Raw genomic sequence first — 21,965 nt, 5'->3', positions numbered from 1 at the left:
CCATAAGACTAACTTGCCACGGGCGGCCGTTAAAGCAACCTTTCCAATTCAAAAACAAACTTAGAATATGGATGGGAATATCTAATTAATACAACAGTCATTGATTGACACCCCATAGAAATCCATACGCAGAGCCCAGATGCAGAACTGGACAAGGCCTGCGTGAAGACAGGATGCTAAAGATTGTTGTGAGAACGTCGAGAAAAAGGGAACTAAGCTGAAGCATCTCAGGAATCTCTCACCCGCCTCCTCCTTGGGGCACAGCAACCTTCGGGATTCAGAATACACGAGACCAAAACAATAATATGAAAAAGGAAGAAACGAAACTAAATTTACAAAATGGCCCACCCACCACCCCCTCGAGCACGTCGGCCCTCGGGAAACTAAATATACAAGACCAAAAAAAAGTCCTTGAAATACCCATCCTCCTAAGACCTCCTTCAACCACAACCGTCACCACCATCCCTCCTTGCGGACACGGGCCGCCCATCCATCACCCCGTCCCTACCGGAAACGCCATCATACCCAGGTCCAGACCGTTGTCGACAGCCAATTCCCTCAAACGTTCCAACACCTCGTTCTTGACCTCGTTCCTAGGACCGTCCAATCGGCGCTGCAGGTTCTGCATGAAGAAGCGCTTCACATAGGCAGCGGCTTCGTCGTGCGTGTACTGCTTGTCGTCGACCTGCGGGCCCATCTCCTGGCCGAGGCTCAACATGGTGCCGCGCTGCCATTGGTCGATCCAGCTCCGCGCCACCGTTAAGCGCGACTCGCGCATGAAGGCGCCGCAGCGGCCAATCCAAATCTCGCAGAGCCTCCGGAGACGCTCCCCAGTGAACATGATAGCGGTACCGTCGTTGCCGCCTTGAGCAGGTGCAGCAACCTCGGCGGAAGACGAGGAGGCGGGTGTAGGTGCGTCGTTCTGGGGTGCCGGAGGGGTCACAGCGATAGGGGCTGGAACGTTGCTGGCCGGAGTCTTTCCTTTGCCGCGATTCCGGGACTTGGGCATGGCGATTGGACGGTACTCGAAGTTGAACTCTGCTGGCACAGCCACGCATTGACTGGACGCCGGTGCGGTGAGACCGAAGGTAAACGGAGTCGGGACCAGAGCAGGTGCGGGGACGGGAGCAGAAACAGGAGCAGGAGTCGGGGCGGGGGCAAGCGTCGGTGCAGGGGCGGGAGCAGGAGTTGAAGTAAAGACAGGAATAAGGGAGGGGTTCGGTGTGGGGGTTGGAGGGACGACAACCTGCTCCTGTTTCTGCTGCTGTGAAGGACCCTGAGAAACATCTGGCTTCGGAGAGACTGCTCGCTGCTTCCCCTTTGTGTCGGCTTTAGCTTCGGTTGCGGCCGGGGCCGGGCCAACCTCGGCGTCTGCCAAACGAGAAGCGGTCGGCGAAACCATGGAGCTGGATGAGCGTGAAGAAGAGGCCTCGGCCACAACTTGAGCGTTGGTGTCTGTCGTCTTGGGCTTTGGCACTCTTTGCTTCGGCGCTTTTGGCTTGATCCGGGTCTCTTTCGGCTTCATCCCAAAACCGGAAGACGAGGGGGCGGCATCAACACGTGGCGTGGGCTGAGACGGGCCGGTGGAAGAGAGTTCGACGGCTGAAGGTTGCGGCTTCTGAAACAAGTGTCTTGTTAGCTTGCAAGTCCTGGCGAACCGTCAACAAGAAACAACTCACTTGGAAGCTTGGCTGCTGCTGCACCGCTGTCCGACTCGTCCGGACTTCCTTGGCTGTGTCTTCTTGAACGGTTGACACAGAGTTAGGGACATGAGACGGGATCGAGACTGGCACCGAAATTGTGACGGAAGCTGAAGCCGCCGGAGCCGAGATCATGACAGGAGCTGGGACCGAGAGGGGAGCCGGGGGGCCGAGGGGAGCCAGGGCCGGGATAAAAGGCAGGCCGGTAAGACGGGCCAGGAGAGGGCGGGGAGAAAGGACGGGAAGAACAGCTGCGAGCTCAGCCAGGCTCGGGAACGGGCGCTCTTGCTTAGTCTCCGTAGGAGTGTCTGCTGGGACGGTCGACACAGGAGCGGGGCAAGGAGATGGGAGTGCAGGAAGCGCCGGAACGACTGGGCTTGAGGGCTGCTGCACAGAACGGTAGAGTTAGTAAACTACCGGCGCGAGATAGAGAAACTGAAGAAAAAAGAAACAGCGTGAGAACTTACAGGCTCGACTGTGTCCGCCCCAATTGGTTCCGCGTCCACCATGTTCACATCCGACGGCTCATCGCCCACATCCAGCATGACCACGTCAGGCATCTCTGGGATTGCCGGTGGCAGTGCATGCTGACAGTCGGTTGTCGCGAAGGCCGGCGCGGGAACTGGAACCAAGGCCTCCTCACGACGCCCAAACTGGCCGAACTGCAACGCCTCGAGAGGACGGACGGCTGTGGCGATGGTCTCGTGCAGCGGCACGGGCCTCCCTGCTGCGCGAGCGGCGGCGTGGAGAGGGAGCTCAGGAAATTCTTGCCGAACAGGACGTTCGGGAGGAATTCCCAGAGGGAGACGGCCGCTGACAAAGAGACTTCCTGGAGGCGCGAGTCGACGACGAAACATGTTGACGGGATCTGGGGCAAATGTCAGTCGGTTCTGAAAACCGGCTGAGAGAAAGGACAAGACTTACAGCCCTCGATGGATTGCTCGATGGCGCGGTATCTCTCCTGCCGCCTCTCCAGCTTTTGGCGTTCTGCTTCCTCGCGGGCGAGGTTCTTCTTGTACTCGTCGACCTGGTCGACGAAGTCGAGAAGAGCCCAGCGCTCTGCCACGACCATCGACCTCAGTTGCCGAATGCGGTCATCGTTGGCGAGAACAGCTGAGCGGAGCCACTTGATGTGGGCGCAGAGGAAGACAACCTTGAGATCCGTGGCGTAGACTACAGCATGGTCAGCGGGGAGCAAGGCGGAAAAAGCGGCGAAGGGCGTGTGATTTGGGCAGGGATCGGCCGCTCCGGCTCGTAAGAGACTCGAAACGGACAGGCAGTGCTGGGATGAAGGACAGAGAAGCGACTTACACATCTTGGCGAGGACGCATGGCTCGCTCCATTCGACATCAAAGTACTTTGCCGGATGAATCCACGACTGCCTACGGGGCGTAAACGCTGTGCACATCCGGACGGTGCACCAGTGCTTGTATTGCTCCTTGCAAATCGCGGAGACCGACTCGTTCAGACCGGCGATGATGGACACTTGCTGCTTGTACTTGGATCGTAGCTTGGCGTATTCCGGACCGAGCGCGGACCGGAGCTCCTCGTCGTCGAGGATCCGGTCGACGAACTCGGGGAAAGTCCCTACGTTACGAACGGCACAGTAAACGAGCAACACAAGTGCCAACAGGCACGCGGCCGAGGCAGATATAATTGAAGCGGCAGCGACACTCGCCGCTGCCAGCGCTGGGTGGGGGCGGACCCAGACAGAAGAAAGTGAGGTAAAGCCACAGCAAGCTGCGGCGGCAAAGGAGAGGGGGAGGAAGACATTACCAATAACCTCGACAGGTTCCATCGAGGCGGCAGAGGGCGGGAAGAGAGCCAAGGCCGCAGCCAAGGTGGCGAAGAGGTAAATCGCGTTGAGCGAGTACATGATGCCTGCTTGATCGTGTCGGGGACGGTTGTCGAGGACGAAGTCGATGACAAAGTGGAAGACGAAATCGAAGCGGGCGAGCAGAGCAGCAAAGGCGAACAGTCGTCGTCAATGTGGGTGCAGGTAAGGCTTGCGAAGCGCGAGAGAGAAGTGTCAATCGTGGACGCAATGAAGATCGAAGAACGATGGGGAGGAAAAGGAAGATGGGAGGAGGGAAGGGAAACGGAGGAAGGGTATTTATACTAGTTACTGGGCAACAACTCTACGCCTGCAAATTTGCAAGTGCTCCTCGACCTCGCACCTTCCCCCCTCTCTATCCATTGTTTACATTCGCTGCCCCGTCCTCGTCGGGGCAGCTGGCGGGCACTGGCCGAAGACTCTCACCTTCAACACCCCGTCTCATCCCATCCTATCCGTGTTGCTATGGCGGGAGCTCGTCGACGCCGTCACCGTGCGATGTAAGCTACCTTCACCGCTCTGTTGCAAAGCGGATGCATCGTAGTTGATGCAGTCCTCGTACGATCACCATACATAGACACACGGGAGGAGACGAGAGCAATGAGTCTGTCACCGAGCCTTTGGTCTCTGTTTTCTGTCCTTCTCTCGCCGCCTCTTTCGTGCAATCGCTATAATCACCGCAAGTAACAGTCGGTTCGCTTATCGTAAATTGCTCTGCTACGACTGATCATGATGTGGGTGACATGTGCAAACATCCAATCCAAATGCCCATTCCATCACCACCTTTCTCAGCCCAAATTTGCAGGACATCTCTGGTCTAGACGAGACATGCTGGTGCAACGGACAATTCGACAGATCTCGCCCTCTCCGCTCCGATCCGGAGCCCCAACTTTCCTCGCATCTTACCCACGACCGTACCATGGCAGTTGGACAGAACCACACTTGCCCGGCTGCTTTATCAGCAGTCAAGCCCGGTAACAAGAACAAGGACCGACTAAATTCTCAGCTAGGTTCACAGATACACAGACAGCTCAACTTGACGGTATGTAGTCACAGCTCGGCAAGTCTTGGCATTGGGCGGTTCGAAAAGATGCTTTCCTTGGTATATGACACTTGTCCTACTTTGCGGTGGCTGAAATTGCGCCCAATGGATTATCTATTTTGATCATACTATTCCATGGCTATATATAACCTTAATCGGGCATAAAAACGAGCGTTTCACTTTACTCTCTTTCCCGAAACCAACAGAGCACTGCCAATCTGCGGCTAGTCTTTATAACTTCCGACTATCAAAAAGTAAACCAATCAATCAAAGTGGGTGGTTGCTAGACTCCTGTTCGTCATGTCTGGCCACCCGCCTCTAATCCTTCAGTCGTGCCACCGTGCTGTCCAATTAGCCAAGATGTCCTCCCTCCTCATTCTCCCTCTTGCTCCGCTGACTCCACGAAGGCGGCACATCAATGCCCTCCTCCTCCTCACGCTCGCCTTCTTCCTTGCTCTTGTGCACTGTCGTTGCCTTGTGCTCCGCGGGCGAATATACCGTGTACAAGATGAGCGGCGTTGGCCCCTTGTTTAGGAATTGGTGCTTTGTCCCAGCCGGGACAATGACCATGTCGCCGGCCTTGACCTCCTGCTCCCGCCCCCCCACTTGGGCGAGGCCATGGCCCGAAGTGAACGTCAGTATCTGATCAACTGTGTGTATCTAGAAGGAAGACCAAAGTTTATTGCCATTAGCAACTGATCAGCCACCACATGGTGCAGACCTGCTTCGGTTCGCTTACCTCCTCGCCAATGTCCCCACCGACCGGGACAGTCATGAGCACAACTTGCGAGTACAGGCCTGTCCAAAGAACGCGACGGAATTCGGCCGACTCAGACGGCAGCGCCGTCGTCATGTTGGGGAAATATTGCATTTCATGTTTTGGAGGGTCGCTGCTGGGCGTTGAGAAAGCCACCATCTTGTTCTTCGTCCCAGGGCCGCTGAGTCGGGCCACTTGCGGAATCGAGGGACAGCTACGGTTCTTCGGGTAGCAGTGAGCGACAGCTGTCTGGTGCCTGATTAATAGCGCACGTGTGGATGGGCGGAGGAAGCGATAATATGACAGAGAGAGCACGGGAAACATGCCTAGTACATGTGCCTAAGGCACCTCAAGTAGTTTGATGGTTAAGATTCGGGAGCTGGTGATGCGGAGCATTTGTAATTACTTGCTGGAAAAACAGCGATTGTCAAATCAATGCGTCACCACTTTCGCCAGCTCACAGGATGGCCCCACACGCTCAATTGGAATCCTGTTGAGCCATGTGAATTTCAGGTGTTGTAGCACACAACGCAATGTATTTCTTATTCAGCTCAGTGAAATGCGAAATAGCTACTATCAAGGCGTCTGCTGAATCCTCTCCCACGAATCCCCCACCTCGGATGGTGTTGATTTCAATTACCCTTCGATATCCAGCTCCTCATAATATCTATAGATTCCGTTGGAGTACTTTTGCCGCCGCGGGCTCTCGAGGTAGGCCTTGATCTTGGGACGTTCGGCAACAGCCTGGCATAGCGCAAAGACCTTGGCGTAGTTGCCCTCACGCTCCAGCTTCGTCATAGCCTTGGGAAACATGAACTTGAGCCCATCAACGCACTATGGAAATTGTCAGCACGTTAGACCGGGTTTCGAGCCCTTGAGCAATCCCTGCAACGCTTCGATACATACCTGGAAGAGAACTAGGTCGGCATAAGTCAACCTGCCCCGATACAACCAGGGTCCGTCGCCGCTGGCCTTAGAGCCGAGCACGCGTTCAAAGTACCCTAAGAACTTGGGTAGCCGCGTCTTGACATAATCCTCGGATCTCCTCTTGCTTTCGGCTTTTTGGTCCTCGTAGTAAAGCCCCGAAGAGATGGGATGGTGGCAATCATGTGGCTCATTGCTTAGCCCGTCCAGCGCTGTTAGCGCCAATCCGTTGACCCTGTACATGCCATCGGGGTCCTCGTCGGCGTCCGGCACCAGACCGAGACGGTGACCCAGATAAAGGAGGATGTTGGGCGTCTGGTTGATCACGAGGTCTCCGTGCTTCAGGATCGGTGGCGCGCAAAGCGGCGGGTTGATGTCGTCGTCATCCACCTTCCCCTGGACATACTCACGCACCTCGTCCATCCCTCCTTCAGTATGCGCCGTGTCTGTGTATTCGGCGCCTGCTTCCTCCAAGGCCAGCCGGGCATGCTCACCGCGGCCAGGGATGCCCGGCCAGTATATGAGGTGGAAGACCACATCCTTATCGGACTTCTGCCGTTTGGCGGGCTTGTCGGATGCCATTGTTTCCAGAAGGTTGTGGAATCGGGCTTGACTTTTTGATGAGCGATGAGCCGGACCGTTGCTGTAAAATAATAGAGACTCGCGCGATTCCCGTCCTCGACCTAGAATCCAGGTACAATGAGGGGGAAATGAGGGGATAGCAATTGGAGTGGAGAGTGACAATAAACCGGTGACGTAAGGCGCCCATCCATTCTGGGCCTGGTAAGCAGGGTAAGATGGTTACTCCGCACACCGAGGAAGCGGTGCGGGGAACCGAAAGTGCCAAAAATAAGGTATCCTCTATAGATATCGCATCGGTTACTGAAAGAAACATCTTATTACTTCCGTCGGCCTTACCGCCAATTCTCAAAGCGAAGGAAGAAGAGAGGTACGGCGCCCGACGACGGTATTGCCGATACAAGGTGTTAATCGTCCTCCTTGAATATGACGCCCAACTCTGGGCCCGGGCTTTTTGGCCGGAAAGTGATCCCGACAACAAGCGGGGTGGCCCCATTCACCCTGCCACGGTCTGGTGAACAAGCTCCCAGCATTCTGCCGGGTCTTGGAATACGTGCCATATCTCCCTGCGAACCATGTTAGCTGCGGGCTCGTCGTATTGGGATCTTGAGGCCGTACCGTGGGATACCGGCAAACGCCTTCTCGAACCTTGCCGGCTCATTTTTCTCCTCGATTCCGACAGCAGAAATGTCGGTGACCTTTCGTATGAGAATCAACTTGATCCATCCTGGGAACATCCTGCAAATCTCGCCTGTATTCGTCGTCGGTTAGGCATGTGCACCACGACGAGCTCAAGTCACTTACCATAGGCCTCGGGGTCACTTTGTGTCGAGTCCCCGATGCATATCACCTTGCGTCGGGGAAGCCAGCGGTGGATCTTCTTCATCCTGTCGATCTTGTACTTCTCGGTCCCAAGCGTCAGGCTTGAAAGAAGGCCGGATATAGTCATCCAGCTGGCGTCGCGTAGGATCAGTTGTCCGTGCGGGAAGTACGTGTCCCTAAAGCCACGGAGAAAAGGATACAGGTTGTACGGAGATGCTGAGAGGTAGAAAAACGGTGCTGAGATCGTCACCATGCTCTGGAGATAGGCATACAAGTCTGGCATGCCTGGGACCGGCGTCGGTTCCGACTGTGCGCGCCGGAAAACCCGTCAGCATTATTCATTTTCCATCGGGCAGGAATAAACTCACCACAAACGTCGATCGCAGTATGCCGACCGGGTCACTCGTCTGCGTGATCTTGATGGTGTCGTCGACGTCTATCAGAAGCGGCGATAGTCAGTTCAACGAACACCAGAACGCGTTTCTCGTCTGCTACCATACCAGAGATAACAGCCCATCCTTCAGGCTCAGCATACACAGTCTTCATCTCGAGGATGCCGGCCACACCCATAGGGACATCTGCCGTGGATCGCACCACCATGCCAGGAGGAGGTCTCGGAAGTCGCCTGATGTCGCTGCTTATGCCATGTCTATCTCCAGGGCCGAGCTTTAGCTGTGTTGACCCGTCAAAGTCGACCTTGATTTGCCTCCCTGGGAGTATCTCCATGACAAAAGGAGCGATGCGCCGCTCTATGGTCTTTTCTTCCAGGTGTCCCCGTGACAGGCCGAGCTTGCTGGCGATGTCACCCACAATATCGACGATCCTGTCTGACGGTTGCTGATCAAAAGCTGCGGTGACGAATTCTGCTTCCCACGTGCCGCTAGGACTTCTGAAGGCGACATTGTCCATAAGCCAGACCACATCGTCCTCGGCAATTTGGGTCGGAAGCGGGTTGCTAGAGCCCAGATATGAGAGCAGAGTGGTGATCTTGCGATGTCGGCGCGAGACTTGTGCTTGGCTTGTCGAGACGCTAGACAGGGACGACTCAGCATCGTCGAAGCCGCGCTGGCTCCGAGTCCGCTTTTCAAAACCATACGATCCGGCACCCGTGGGCCGGGGCAGAGTGCGTCGTGAGGGCGCCATAGCGGCGAGCTAACGTTAGAATCAAGTGATAGCTAGAAATACCGAAGGCAGGAGTTGGGGATAGGAATAACCTCTAATTAGAGGTAGATCAGAATAACGTCGAGGTGCTGCAGAGAACCAGACCGCGCGCTGAACTAACGGCGGCAACTATTATATGTCTGGGAGGCGCGTACTGTGGCACAGTCGTTGGCGAATGACCAAGGCGGGCACCGATGATCTACCCCCCGCATGACATGTGTTGGTGACCAGCCTGCAAGAGGCAAGAGCGAAATTCCCATGGTACCGGCTGGGCATTCCGCGCGCGCGCGCTTGGCGGCGTATCACTGGGCCGTGTTACGCATCGCCCTGCAGGTGACTGGCCCGGTTGTTGCACCGAACTGTCGACGTTGCAAGGTGGCACCGCCGTGGCCTACCATGCAGCCCGAGTCTCAGCCATGAAGTCACCTGCAACCAACTAAATCTTGGGCAGAGGCGGGGCGTGGTTGGCCCACTTGCGGGAGAGCATAGATTATTTCCCGTACCTGCATTATGTAACCTGTTGTATCCCCCTGCAGGATTGTAAGGTGTTCACTTGATGAGACACGTCTGTCACTAATCAACAGGCACTCACTCACATACAAGCTGTATTCCACTCCAAGGGGAGGAAGCCAAACTGCAACTCAACCACTGCAGGTAAGCTAGGTAGCCAAAGGCATCACGGTGACTTTATGAGACAAGGCGATCTACGGAATAAACTGTGATGATTTCTAACATCAACGCCCAGCATTAGTGGCAGGCGAGGAATCACGAGTCTTGAATGCGTGACACAACAGGCAGCTTCAGTTGCTGGAGAACGGCGGAAGTGATAACCAAGTCAAATGATCAACCTGGGGGTACATCCACCCTAGCGGGCCGCGCACAAATGCTGCTATGTACCCCGCACTCGGGCTTCTGAAACCTAAACCTCTGGATTGGTGACCTGTCTGAACTTTCTATCTTACCTTCGTTTTATTAGGTACCTTACCTAATTGACCCTTGACCAATAACACCCGCGTCGGTGTCCCAAGAGGCAGGTCCCCCGTCCCGTGTTGCAGCTTGCCAGCATAGAGAGCCGCTTTTGGAGAGCGCATTCTCCATCAAGGTTGACCGACAATGCCGGCGGTCTTCAAGATCCTCATCTTCAGCAAGACGACGGCATACCGGCATTCGTCAATCCCGGCGGGCATCCGCGGCCTCCATCGTCTTGCTTCCGCCTCCGCCTCAACACCCCACCCGTTCACGGCCGACCATACCGAGGACTCGATTGTCTTCAACCCGACATCTCTCTCAGCTTACCGCGTAATCGTTCTACTCCAGTGCTCCGGCGACATTCTGACCGCGAACCAGCTAGATGCCCTCAAGGGCTTCGTCCAGTCTGGAGGCGGTGTCGTGGCAGTCCATTGTTCGAGCTTTGCCATGCAGTCGTCCGAGTGGTATGGCCGCCTGATCGGTGGAGTATTCGACAACCATCCCGAGCCCCAAATCGGCCGCGTCACGATTGTTGACTCGGGGCATCCGGTCATGGCTTGCCTGCCAGCTTCCGAAGGCTCACAGTCAGAGCGGACTTGGATGGACGAATGGTACAACTTCAAGCCGAATCCGAGCGTTACTGCCGGGAACCTCCATGTACTGCTTGCGGTCGATGAGAAGTCGTACAGGGGCGGGGGACATGGCGATGATCATCCCATTGCATGGTGCCAGACCTTTGACGGCGGTCGTTCTTTCTACACCTCGCTTGGCCACTTCGACGAGGCGTACGAGGATGAGTGGTTCATGAGCCAGCTCCTCGGAGGGATACTCTGGGCTGCGGGGCTCAGTTGAAAACTGCGTGAGACAAAGTATCGCTGTGCTCTGGTTATAACTAGCCGTGTTCTGTTTGCAGGCTAGGCAACACACTGCACGGACTAATTAATTACAAGGTAGAATTGTAAGAGAGATCGAGCTTACCTTACTTTGGCCAGGTTGTTGCCAACCTGGTTGGCTCATCGATGACTCCAAGACCATTATTAACATTCTGTGATTTGTATTGGATACCATCCGAGAGAGTGAAGGACGTTACGCAAGAACGAAAGGAAGGAAGAAATGACGGAAAGGAATGAGGAACCGGGGAACAGGAAGGAGATGACGGTGATAATACTTAACGAAGACAAAGAAACAGGAGCTGAAATGAAAAATGAGAACTTCCGCACGTCCGTTTGTTCGTGGTATAAGAGATGACGATATGGTGCCTTAGCCATCGTATACTGCAAAAACATCACAGTCTGCGCCGTGAGTGAGCCTTCCAGCATGATAGTCAACAGCGACGGGAGTGCGGCACAAACCGCCGTGCCATGGCCATGATGGTGATACGGAGCTCCTCCCTTCGGCTACCGGATGCCGGCGGCCGCAAGAGCGCATGACTCTGGTGTTTTTGATATTCTCGGCGGTCTCGGCCAGTAGCCCAAGTGGTTACGGCCAGCCCCGAAAATGCAACACTACTCCGGAACATGGCAAGTCTCTTCCGCCGAGGCTCGAAGGCCCCCATCCAAGCTAGTACCCCTGCCCTCGTCATTTGCCCCGCATGAAGAGCCGCGCTCTTCCGTTCATGGATATCCAGGAACGTGGGTTCCGAGATTTGGCCAAACCCAACGTCAATTAACGATGCCGATCCGAACCCGGTTCCACTGCATTGGCCTTCTCGTGCTGACCCGGTTGGCGGGAGATTGTCCATGTTTCCCATAGACGATGCCCAGAGTCAGATCCTGGTCATCACCAGCTCTCTGTCGCTTTCATTCCTCTCCTGATCCACTTCCGGTCTTGGCCGCACCATATCTATCCTTTCGGTTGCATCTCGCAGGTGCTTCGATTGCCTGGTTCGAGGCTGCGTGGGTCCGGCTCGTTGGCGTTACCGGGACGCTATTCCTCGAGTGACGACGCGGATCTCCGCGTCACCACGCCGTATGCGCCTGCAGCCGTTCGCATCGCACGGTACCGGAAGGATGCCGAGCGTGGTATTTTTGGTATGGCGCGTCGTTCAGCACCCGATGGTTATCCATTGTGGCATGGGCCGGTCGGCACCTCGCTCCCGTTGATCCGACTTCCCCCTTGCTTGGGTTGCCAGCTGCCTTGTGTGGGTTGTCGTTGTTTAACATAAAGAGGGACCACCGTTGCTCTCGTTGTGTTTCGGCGTTCTCAATGTAAGCAGCTCCTGCCGCTCATTCAAGACAGCTTCGTTGCTTTGTCTGACACCTACCATGGCTAAGAAGATCCTCCTCGCAGCCGCTCTGGCGGCTACATCCCTAGCAGCTCCTGTGATTGAGGAGCGCCAGAACTGCGGCTCCGCCTGGTAAGAGCACACGTCAGTTTTCCTGCATCACTGTAAAGCTAACACTGGGATGTCTAGGAGCCAGTGTGGTGGCAATGGCTGGAGTGGCCCTACTTGCTGTGCGTCTGGCAGCACCTGCGTCGAGCAGAACCCCTGGTACTCTCAATGCTTGCCTGGCGCTCAGGTTACCACTTCCTCCTCCCCCTCTTCGACGACGTCATCCAGCAGCAGCAGCAGCCGTCCCACCAGCTCACTCAGCAGCACCCGCATCAGCTCTTCTACCTCCCCGGGGGTTACGCCACCATCGTCCAGCACAATCCCCGGAGGCGCGACCGCCACGGCGAGCTACACTGGCAACCCCTTCGAAGGAGTCCAGATGTGGGCCAACAGCTACTACTCCTCTGAGGTCCATACGCTGGCCATTCCTAGCATGACAGGGGCCATGGCAACCAAGGCGGCGGCCGTCGCCGAGGTGCCGAGCTTCCAATGGCTCGATAGGAACGTCACTGTCGACACTCTCTTCTCGGGGACTCTGGCGGATATCCGCGCAGCTAACGAGGCCGGCGCAAACCCTCCTTATATGGGCATCTTCGTTGTTTACGATCTCCCTGACCGCGACTGTGCTGCGGCGGCCTCTAACGGCGAGTTTGCGATCGCGGATGGCGGCGTGGCCAAATACAAGGCATACATCGATAGGATCCGGGAGCTCATTATCTCGTACTCTGACATTCGCATGGCACTGGTCATTGAACCTGACTCTCTGGCCAATATGGTGACCAACATGAATGTGCAGAAGTGTCGGAACGCCGAGCCGTATTACAAAGAATTGACCATCTATGCGCTCCAGCAACTCGACCTGCCTAACGTGGCCATGTACCTCGATGCCGGCCACGCTGGCTGGCTCGGCTGGCCCGCAAACATCCAGCCTGCTGCCGACCTTTTCGCGGGCGTTTATAGGGATGCGGGCAGGCCGCGGGCGGTCCGGGGCCTCGTCACCAACGTTTCCAACTACAACGGCTGGAACCTTACGTCGGCACCGGCCTACACTACGCCGAACCCCAACTACGACGAGAAGCGCTACATTGAGGCATTCAAACCCCTTCTTGACGCGGGTGGTTTCCCGGCCCAGTTCATCACCGACACGGGCCGTTCCGGCAACCAGCCCACCGGTATGTACTCCCGAGTCTCTAGGCACTGCCCAACAACCCACCACGGCGTCTTCTAATCTTTCAACTACCGAAATAGGACAAATCGAGTGGGGTAACTGGTGCAACTCCATCGGGACCGGATTCGGAATGCGTCCGACGAGCAACACCGGTCTAGAGTACCAGGACGCGTTCGTCTGGGTCAAGGTAAGTTACTTCAGGTTAGGATGCTGTCCAAATAACCTTGGCCGCTAATTGGGGGTGATTTAGCCTGGTGGCGAGAGTGACGGCACCTCGGATACGTCCGTCGCGCGCTACGACCGCAACTGCGGTGCTCAGGCTTCGCTCAAGCCCGCTCCCGAAGCCGGCCAGTGGTTCCAAGCCTACTTTGAGATGCTCCTGACCAACGCCAACCCCGCTTTCTAAGGATCTAGGCTGTCTCGAAGGGGGTGAGAGCGAGAGTAAGGGGGAAGGTCAGGGGGGAGAGTTCCCCCGCTGATCCTCCAATTTCAAAACTAGTTCTTGTACATACTTTCAACCTGCTGGCCCAAGACAAAGCCACCTTTTCTTTAGAGGAAATAGTATATATTCCTTCGATGACCCGCAAGACCAGCTCTTGGAACGCCGCCTGCTAGTGCTCCATCAAGAAGAGCATACCGCTCAATCTCGAGATTCATCCGATTCGAACACAAGATCGAGCCTTCCCTCCAAAACAGTATTGACACCAACCATGACCGCCTCGGCAAACCCGCTGTCGTGAAACAAAATGCCCAACTCTTGGCTCGTGTACCAGCTTGCGCGGTCCATGTTGCCGGAGCCAAGGACGGTGTACTCGTGGTCGACAACTGTTAGCTTTAGGTGTGAGTGAACCGGCTCCTCGCCAGAAGAATCGGACGTAAGCAACGGAAGTCCCTCGCGACCACCGCGGCGGGCCTCCGACCGCGCTCGGAAATACGAGATGCGAAGTTGTCCCAAGCTGCGACGCCCGGCTTCGAGATCGCGATCCGACGCTGCCTTGAGGCGACGGAAGCGGCGCACTAACGATCGGATGCACCACGTCGTGGTGGTGCCGGCGGTAATAAGCTGTTCCAGAAGCATCATGTTGCGGCTGGTTACTATCGTTACGTCGGCACCTCTCCCGAGAGCGTCCAAGAGCGCGACAACGACTGGCTCGCAAGTCATGTTCGGAGTTTGTATGTAGATGGACTGCCGGGCCTGACCGAACAGCTGCAGTAAAGCGATATTGAGAGGAGTACTGGGCGGCTCAGGATGTTTCTGCCAAGGGAGCGGACGAAAGTGCGGATTTCGATGGCAGGGGGAAGGGAGAAGCAGTGTTGGAAGCGTTGCAGGAGGGCCAGGCAGCGCCGTGCGATGATGGGCGGTGCTAGGGACCAAGATTAGATGTGCTTGGCGGGAATCCAAGACATCGGCCTCGTCAACTCCAGACTCGAGAGGCTGCCGGAAGTCGAGCGTGCCCTCCTCCCAAGTCCGCGAGTAGAATGACATCAACGCTCGGACCGCATCGCCCCTGATTTCTACACAACCTTCTAGCCAAGGCTCCCAGCTGACGTTGCAGCTCGGGACGAAGGCTCGTTGTCTGTCGATGATGATAAACTTGGGATGCATCACACTAAATGGGAGGAAGAACAGGCTCTTAACCTGGAGTTGGATGGCTCCCGCCTCAAGGAGCGCAGCATCGGGAAGGCCAAGTTGCCGGGACCACGATGATGGCGGGTAGACATAACCACTCCTGGATTGCGGGTGCAGCAGCTTCTGGAGCAACGACCGGGATGACAGACATATGCGGATGCTCAAGGGCGGGATTGGACGGCTCCCTCTCGAGAGCGCATCGTCGATCAGAGCGCGACGGTGGGTGGCAAGTCTTGCTAGGGCGTCACGGAGAGCGGTTAGGGTCTTAGAGGGAGCCCAGAAACAAGTGACAATGATAACTTCGGATCGGGCCGATGTGATGGCGGGGATCAGGCAGTCGGTGAAGATGGAAGCGCCGGTGCCTAACTGGAAACTCAAGGGCGCACTGCGCGTCACAAGGAGGGCTTGGTCTGACGCGTCGTGAAACCGGTAATTGGGCAGTTCAGCATTCGCCAGGTGGGCGGCTGCTGAATGTTGTGATTGTAAGCGCCTGAGGAACTCGGGGGCAAAGCTTGGAGGACAACTCATGTCGCAGTGTAGCTAAGGAAAAACGAGGGTGGATGAAGGTCGCGATCGAGATCGAGATCGAGATCAGAAAGCCCGAGAAAAAGTGGGGCTAAGACAGGTGCATTGACTGCATCTTTCGAATCCCTACCCTTCACTATTACCATTTTGGCGCAGTTGTCAACTTCAGCTCGGTTCGGATCTGAGCCGGATCTAGCTGACAAACTTGGCAATTCTTGTCCTTCTCGTCCGGATCTGGAGCAGCGCAGCTGTCGAAGGTGGAGGATGTGCTCCGGCGATCGTCAGTTCGCAGCGGGGAACCGCATGGCGAGCAGGCTCGGAGCCAGCTCTGGTTGGGTGGCCAAACGAAGAAGTCAATTGCAGGGCTCCATGTGGGTTCGCGTTCCCACGACCCGACAGGCGGAGGGACGATAAAGGGCTTGTGGTTTTGGTGGAGAGGACGACCAGGCACCCCGCAACCTTTGGCCCGCTTGATGCCCCACATCAGCCTGATGACTTCATCGAACGATTCCCGTCATCCGCTGTCGCGGAGCTGCCTCCGCCCTCCGAACCCAGCCATGAGCCCGATTCAACCAATTCCCCGCCGTGGTTGATGGAAGCATTCCAGCGGGCGGGAACTGAGGCGGGACGGTGGGTTGATGCGTCGAACAACAGATGGGACCCCCATATGGGAACCCTACCCGCTTGCCATCATATTCCGCCCTCCTCCCTCCCTCCCCCCCAACCCATTCTTCGCTTGGCCCGTCAAAATTCGGGACACTTGCGGCCTAGACCGCCACCTATCTCGGCCGGAGCTGTCTGACAACCGGGTCATGACGCCCACCGCCGCCACCGTCCCGAATTCTGTTCCCGCAACTCATTTGGCAATTGCCCGCTGTCATCCCTCGTCGCACCGTGTCTCGGTACCCATCTCTCCTGCCGCATTGCACTCAACATTCATTGCTCTCTACCGCCGCCACATCGGACCACTATCCGCGTCCCTTTCAGTGCTGCACACTCTGCGCTCCTTGGCGTGCCAATCCACCAGCCGACTCCCTCCCAACCCGCATATATCTCCGATCTCCTCTTGTCGCTCGATCCGGCCCGTACCTGCCATGGCACGCACACCCAGGGGATCCTCAAAGCGTGCAGCTGAGGCGGACATCGAGTCGAACCCCGCTTCCCATTCTAATAAATCCTTCCGCCTTGAGGGCCAGCTCAGGCGGTCGAGTCGGCACCAACCCAAAAGCATGAACGACACGGATGAGGCCCGTCTGGGCCAAGGGAAGATGTTAGGTGTCACAGTCAGTGCTGTTGGGACGACGGATGAGACGGCGGTGGAGGAGCGTAAGAAGACAGTCAAGGAAGGTGTGCAGATCGCTCTTGAAGGGCTGGCCAGGATGGAGCGGCGATTGAAATCAGCGACAAAGAAGCAGAAACTCCAGGTGGCCGAGACACGCTTTGCGGGGCCGCCCGAGATCATGTCCGCGGAGAGGCCCCCTGAGAACATACTGCAACCAGAATCAGTCAAAGAAGCGTGCCTGAGGATCACGGAGCCGGAAGAACGAGGGCAGCCCGCGACCCGGGATGAGGACTCCGAGAATAGATATTTCGCCCAACACAAAGGCATGGATCCCGAGAGCAAAAGAATAGATGCGCCCGAAGAATCAGCCGACGTGCCAGAACGAGGCGCCGCAAGACCTCCGCCCATCAACAGCGCATATCTACCGTTGCCTTGGAAAGGCCGCCTAGGTTATGTCAGTACCGCATAGTTTCTATACGACGCCTAAGATTGGGCGTCTCTCTATTTAGGGTTTCTAATGCCGCGACCAGGCTTGCCTCAACACCTACCTGCGCTCGGCCAAGACGCCAGTCTTTTGTTCCCGCACCTGCCGTATGGCGAGCATAACCGACCATAACTATCCGCTCAGAGATCCGTCGGAGCCCGAACATCCGGTGAGAAACCGGCCGGACCAGTCCAAGGAGCCCAACGAAGATCTCGGCAGGAAGTTTGTCCAGGATCTTGGTCTGGCCAACGCCCGGGATATCGTCAAGATGCTGCGCTGGAACGATAAGTACGGCATCAAGTTTCTGCGCCTCAGTTCGGAGATTTTCCCGTTTGCGAGCCACGAAGTACACGGCTACAAATTAGCTCCTTTTGCTTCCGAGGTCCTCGCCGAGACGGGCCGGGTAGCCGCTGAGCTGGGACATCGACTGACGACACATCCTGGCCAAGTACGCTTCCTCCTCTACCCGCTCTCCCAACCCTACTTTGGTGTCCGCGCAACCCTGACACAGACTTGGCAGTTCACCCAACTTGGTTCTCCACGCGAAAAAGTGATTGAAACGTCTATACGGGACTTAGACTACCACGATGAGATGCTGTCGCTACTCAGGCTTCCCGAGCAGCAGAACCGCGATGCCGTCATGGTCATACACATGGGCGGCACCTACGGAGATAAAGCCGCGACTCTTGATAGGTTCCGCAAGAACTATGCTAGGCTCTCACCGTCAGTAAAGGCCCGCCTAGTGCTAGAAAATGATGATGTAGCTTGGAGCGTGCACGACCTGCTTCCCATATGCGAGGAGCTCAACATCCCCTTGGTGCTGGACTATCACCATCACAACATCATCTTTGACAGCACCAAGTGCCGGGAAGGAACCTATGATATTAGCCAACCACAGATTCAAGATCGTATCGCCGCGACGTGGAGGCGCAAAGGCATCAGACAAAAGATGCACTACAGCGAACCCTGTCCCGGCGCTGTGACGCCTCGGGATAGGAGAAAGCACAGTCCTCGAGTCATGACATTACCGCCGTGTCCGCCGGACATGGACTTGATGATCGAGGCCAAGGATAAGGAGCAAGCCGTCTTTGAGCTCATGCGGAACTTCAAGCTACCCGGGTTCGAGAGGATCAACGACATGATTCCGCACGAGCGCGAGGATGAACCCAGAGCCGCACCGCAAGTCCGCAAGAAGAAGCAGAAGCCCGCAGTTAACCTCAAAAGAAAGAGAGCGCCGGACGAGGATCCAGTCGAGCTAAACGATATTGGCGCCGGCGCCGAAGACCAGTCCGTGACGATGGCCGCGAGGCACGTCCCGGACGAGGATATCTCAATGGGCGGGCCCACCAACAGGGTATATTGGCCACCCGGAAAGGAGGACTGGCTGAAGTCCCAGAGGATCGGGGGCGGTAAGGCCATGAAGACTGGCGAGATGGGCGCCGATGATTAACAGCGTGGGTGCCAGCGACCATGCGAAGTGGGCGGCTTCCTATACGCCATGGCAAGTGGTTTGGTTGTAAGGACGACAGCTGGCGGAATTGTTCCCTCTGTTCCTCTTGGCGGGCCAGGCAGACTTGTCGATATAGTAAAACAGACATCCCGTACATTTCCTTGCCCGCCCTTCCCGCCCATCCCGTTTCGCCTTGTCTCCTCTTACACTTAGGCCCCAGCCGCAGAGTTGCCCACGCCATAGCAGCCATCTCTTCTCAACACGCCTTCCGACTAGAAGTTGGTGGTATACAACGTCTACTACTGCTGATACCGCTGAGCTGCCATTTGTGGTAGAGTTGTCGCATGCGCTGGTTACTCACGTACGTAATATTACAGGGCTGGATTATGTCAGTCCCGTATGTTCTAACCAGTCTACAAGGATCAGATGGAGTCCAATGTGGTCCAGACCGTCGCGCAGATCTTGATGCAGCTACCGTCATATCGGGTAGCACAGCTGCATATGATCCCCGTCACCCGACATGGCGCCACACCGCGAGTGCTCAAACGGCTCCTGTCGCCCAGACAAAAACCGTGGGAGCTTATTGTGTCTGGTGATCCAGTATAAATCAAAATTAAGGTACAAGGGATGCTTTCTAGTCTCAGAAACCCGAGCGCAAGCCAAACCCGCTGGTCTATGCCAACCAATACCGCCCGCGGTACCGTGACGCCGCAAGGAAGCAGCCCAAACGACCCCGTCCTCCCCACCCGCCGTCACATGCCAACCACAAAGAACCCGGACCGGAGCCGACCTTTTCAAGTCAATGAGGAGACCACCACCGGCTGTTGGAGGAGCTCGGTGTTGCCACCTCCCCTACACGACGACGACTTCGCCCCGCAGCTCCTTGCATCGCGGGTGGCTGCACGTGCCGCAGAAGAGTGTGCTCTTGCCGCAGGCGACGACTCTGCTGCAGCCGCAGGTGGTCGACTGCGACATCAGAGTTGTTGTGCAGGCGTAGCTGATTCTGGTGCCGCACATGTTCTTTTCTTTTTTTCTTTTCTTTTTTTTTTTATTCTTTCCCTTTCTTTTTCTCTTTCTTGCTCTTTAATTTTTTTCCCCTTCCCCTGGATTATTTGTGGTGTGCGGGTTAGAAAAGAGTGTTACAACATGTTGTGGGTGGGTTTCGTCGCGACTTACAGGCCCCCGGCCAAAACAGGGAATTCGGAGAGAAACGTAAATATTTATCCCGCAAGGGAAGATTGGTGGGAACGTGTTATTCCGGCTTTTCGTCTGGAAATAAATCCGGGGCAGTTGACGTTTTTCGACGTTGTTGTCGTTGTTGCTTATTGATGATGACACAACAGGACGCTTGTGTCGGTGGTTCTCAGGAAGCTCAGGGCTCTGAGATCTCTCGAGCCCGATTGTGGGGAGGATGCCGCGATGCCTGATATAGCCGGGTTTTCATATGGGGAAAGCGGATGCTGCCGAGTTGGGGGGTGGGACGGAGGGCTGCGCCGTCCTGCACGCTGCAGAAATGCGTTGTGTTATTTTTTTTTTTTTTTTCAGGGGCGTGTTCGAAAAAGCTGCAATTACACACAAATAAGCGCATCCGCTGAAAAGAAGCGTCGGCGTGTTAGGTTGCTTTGCTTTTGCGCTGCTGTTTCAGCTCGATTCCGTTAAGAATGAAGATCGCTCTTGGATGGTGAGCACGGTAATTAAGGCATCCATCCGGCCTTGGGCCCAGCTTGCTTCCCTCCTGCAGCCATGATGTCGACGGGCTCCCGAAAATGGAAGGCACGATGATGAAATGCGTTCGGCTTCTGCGCTGTCCCCCTTTTGATTGGGGTTTTTCTCAGCCAAGCGCGGACACTGCCTACGTCATTGTGCGGGCTGCAACTCGGGGGCCGAGACTCGTTGCTAAATTTGAGGGTCGGCAGCGGGGTCCTGTACAGGCTCGGCAATCGGTCTGCACACTCCCAGGCGATTTGGGTCGGACCACGACTCGTTGGATTGCTCCGTCGCGCGCATGCTGCATTCTGGGTCTGCCTCTGCAGTACTGTACTGAAACCGACAATCCCCCCGCCTTCAATGACCCCGTGACAAAACCGCCAGCAATATACAGTGATCGTCTCCCGATTGCGATCTCTGGGTTGACGCATGTATATCAACTGCCAGTGCGGTGGGGCCGTGTGGAGCACCGCATATGGGCTGAAACCCTGGAACGGCTGAACTGGGGAAACAGGATTTTGCCAACGCATTCTTCCCGCTCGTTCCTACGCCTGCAACATGGGTCCGGTTACGGTACTCGCTTGCGACATTCGGAATTGACAAGTCTCGTTCCCGTCTCATCATCTGTTAGTTCGAAGAATACCCACCCATCTTTGCCAGCGTTATTCCCACATAACAGATAAGAATGGGACCGCCCCCAATAATCCTCGGTGAAGACAATCTGTAACAAATTGCCGACGGGGCATCGAACAGCGGATGGGTTTTCGTGGTGGGCTTGTTGGTGGGTTGTCAGGCATCCTCCAATTTCAGCGCCGCAGAGTCATGCTGTTTCTCCTCCATGACTACCCGGGACCTAGCGGCCAACTCATTTTCCCAAAGTCTAGCATAAAGCGGGGTCGGCCAACCGCTGTGAAAGGTGGTCCGGCTACTTAACAAGCCGTAACCATACAATGAACCGGCCGGAAAGGAAAAAGAGACAGAATACGAACAAGAGAGAAATAGGGTGATATAAATAGCTTCCAGAGGACATTATACCGAGCATCCATCCCCGGGATCATGGAGCCTTCTACGGAAGACAAGTCCTAATCGGGATGGGAGGTGCGTTAGCAGCGATGGTGGGGAAACTCTGCAGTTGGCTTTGACAAAATCATCGACCCATCAGGTTAGAAAGAGCTAAATCCAAAATCTCGCGACCCAGGCGTCCTTCAGCATGGTTCCTAGTAACGGTATACGCGCGCATCGGAAAGAGGAAACCGAATGTTTCACGAGACCCAAGAGGAAAAAAACAAGGGCTTTCCGATTTGAAGCAAGGGTTTCCATGGCTGTGAGCGGCAATCAATGGGCGAAGGAAAGTTGGGTAGATGCCACGGATTATTTTCACCTGAGGTACACTTGGAAAAGAAGACGGGACCTCAACATAGGAAATCACGGCTCTAATGTCTGCCCATCCAATGCGGTGGGGATGAGCATCACCTCTACAGCGGATTTCTAGCTGTATAATGGCCACCTTATGGTGAGCACGTTGCATTGGCCGTGATAGGTGTTACTGTCGGAAACACGGCACCTCTGAATCTTGGGAATGACAGTTGAGGATCTTGT

General features: G+C 55.9%; 8 protein-coding genes across 8 annotated transcripts; 3 read left to right on the top strand and 5 right to left on the bottom strand.

The window, feature by feature from the left end:
* Nucleotides 1-493: 493 nt before the first annotated feature.
* MFIFM68171_04017 (uncharacterized protein) lies at nucleotides 494-3,576 on the bottom strand (the record flags this gene model as incomplete). The annotated part of the gene is made up of 6 exons (XM_071059437.1): nucleotides 494-1,618; nucleotides 1,680-2,087; nucleotides 2,168-2,568; nucleotides 2,625-2,873; nucleotides 3,012-3,287; nucleotides 3,477-3,576. The coding sequence occupies 6 exons, from the start codon at nucleotides 3,574-3,576 to the stop codon at nucleotides 494-496; spliced, it is 2,559 nt and encodes an 852-aa protein (XP_070915538.1).
* Nucleotides 3,577-4,927: 1,351 nt separating this feature from the next.
* MFIFM68171_04016 (uncharacterized protein) lies at nucleotides 4,928-5,492 on the bottom strand (the record flags this gene model as incomplete). The annotated part of the gene is made up of 2 exons (XM_071059436.1): nucleotides 4,928-5,236; nucleotides 5,316-5,492. 2 exons carry the CDS (start codon nucleotides 5,490-5,492, stop codon nucleotides 4,928-4,930), a joined length of 486 nt encoding a protein of 161 aa, XP_070915537.1.
* Nucleotides 5,493-5,969: 477 nt separating this feature from the next.
* On the bottom strand, nucleotides 5,970-6,839 carry MFIFM68171_04015 (uncharacterized protein; the record flags this gene model as incomplete). Its single annotated transcript, XM_071059435.1, has 2 exons — nucleotides 5,970-6,167; nucleotides 6,240-6,839. The coding sequence occupies 2 exons, from the start codon at nucleotides 6,837-6,839 to the stop codon at nucleotides 5,970-5,972; spliced, it is 798 nt and encodes a 265-aa protein (XP_070915536.1).
* Nucleotides 6,840-7,332: 493 nt separating this feature from the next.
* MFIFM68171_04014 (uncharacterized protein) lies at nucleotides 7,333-8,801 on the bottom strand (the record flags this gene model as incomplete). Its single annotated transcript, XM_071059434.1, has 5 exons — nucleotides 7,333-7,402; nucleotides 7,455-7,587; nucleotides 7,641-7,965; nucleotides 8,027-8,094; nucleotides 8,159-8,801. 5 exons carry the CDS (start codon nucleotides 8,799-8,801, stop codon nucleotides 7,333-7,335), a joined length of 1,239 nt encoding a protein of 412 aa, XP_070915535.1.
* A 1,131-nt stretch (nucleotides 8,802-9,932) lies between these two features.
* Nucleotides 9,933-10,640, top strand: MFIFM68171_04013 (uncharacterized protein; the record flags this gene model as incomplete). The annotated part of the gene is made up of 1 exon (XM_071059433.1): nucleotides 9,933-10,640. One exon carries the CDS (start codon nucleotides 9,933-9,935, stop codon nucleotides 10,638-10,640), a length of 708 nt encoding a protein of 235 aa, XP_070915534.1.
* Nucleotides 10,641-12,052: 1,412 nt separating this feature from the next.
* On the top strand, nucleotides 12,053-13,694 carry CEL6A (1,4-beta-D-glucan cellobiohydrolase cel6a; the record flags this gene model as incomplete). The annotated part of the gene is made up of 4 exons (XM_071059432.1): nucleotides 12,053-12,144; nucleotides 12,202-13,292; nucleotides 13,369-13,475; nucleotides 13,539-13,694. 4 exons carry the CDS (start codon nucleotides 12,053-12,055, stop codon nucleotides 13,692-13,694), a joined length of 1,446 nt encoding a protein of 481 aa, XP_070915533.1.
* A 234-nt stretch (nucleotides 13,695-13,928) lies between these two features.
* Nucleotides 13,929-15,446, bottom strand: MFIFM68171_04011 (uncharacterized protein; the record flags this gene model as incomplete). The annotated part of the gene is made up of 1 exon (XM_071059431.1): nucleotides 13,929-15,446. One exon carries the CDS (start codon nucleotides 15,444-15,446, stop codon nucleotides 13,929-13,931), a length of 1,518 nt encoding a protein of 505 aa, XP_070915532.1.
* An 809-nt stretch (nucleotides 15,447-16,255) lies between these two features.
* Nucleotides 16,256-18,659, top strand: MUS18 (UV-damage endonuclease; the record flags this gene model as incomplete). Its single annotated transcript, XM_071059430.1, has 3 exons — nucleotides 16,256-17,179; nucleotides 17,256-17,657; nucleotides 17,730-18,659. 3 exons carry the CDS (start codon nucleotides 16,256-16,258, stop codon nucleotides 18,657-18,659), a joined length of 2,256 nt encoding a protein of 751 aa, XP_070915531.1.
* Between the last annotated feature and the right edge of the window lie 3,306 nt (nucleotides 18,660-21,965).

Source organism: Madurella fahalii (genome assembly GCF_045866475.1).
Source record: "Madurella fahalii IFM 68171 DNA, scaffold_2, whole genome shotgun sequence".
NCBI classification, from domain to species: Eukaryota; Fungi; Ascomycota; class Sordariomycetes; order Sordariales; genus Madurella; species Madurella fahalii.
This window is presented reverse-complemented; position numbering and strand designations above follow the sequence as displayed.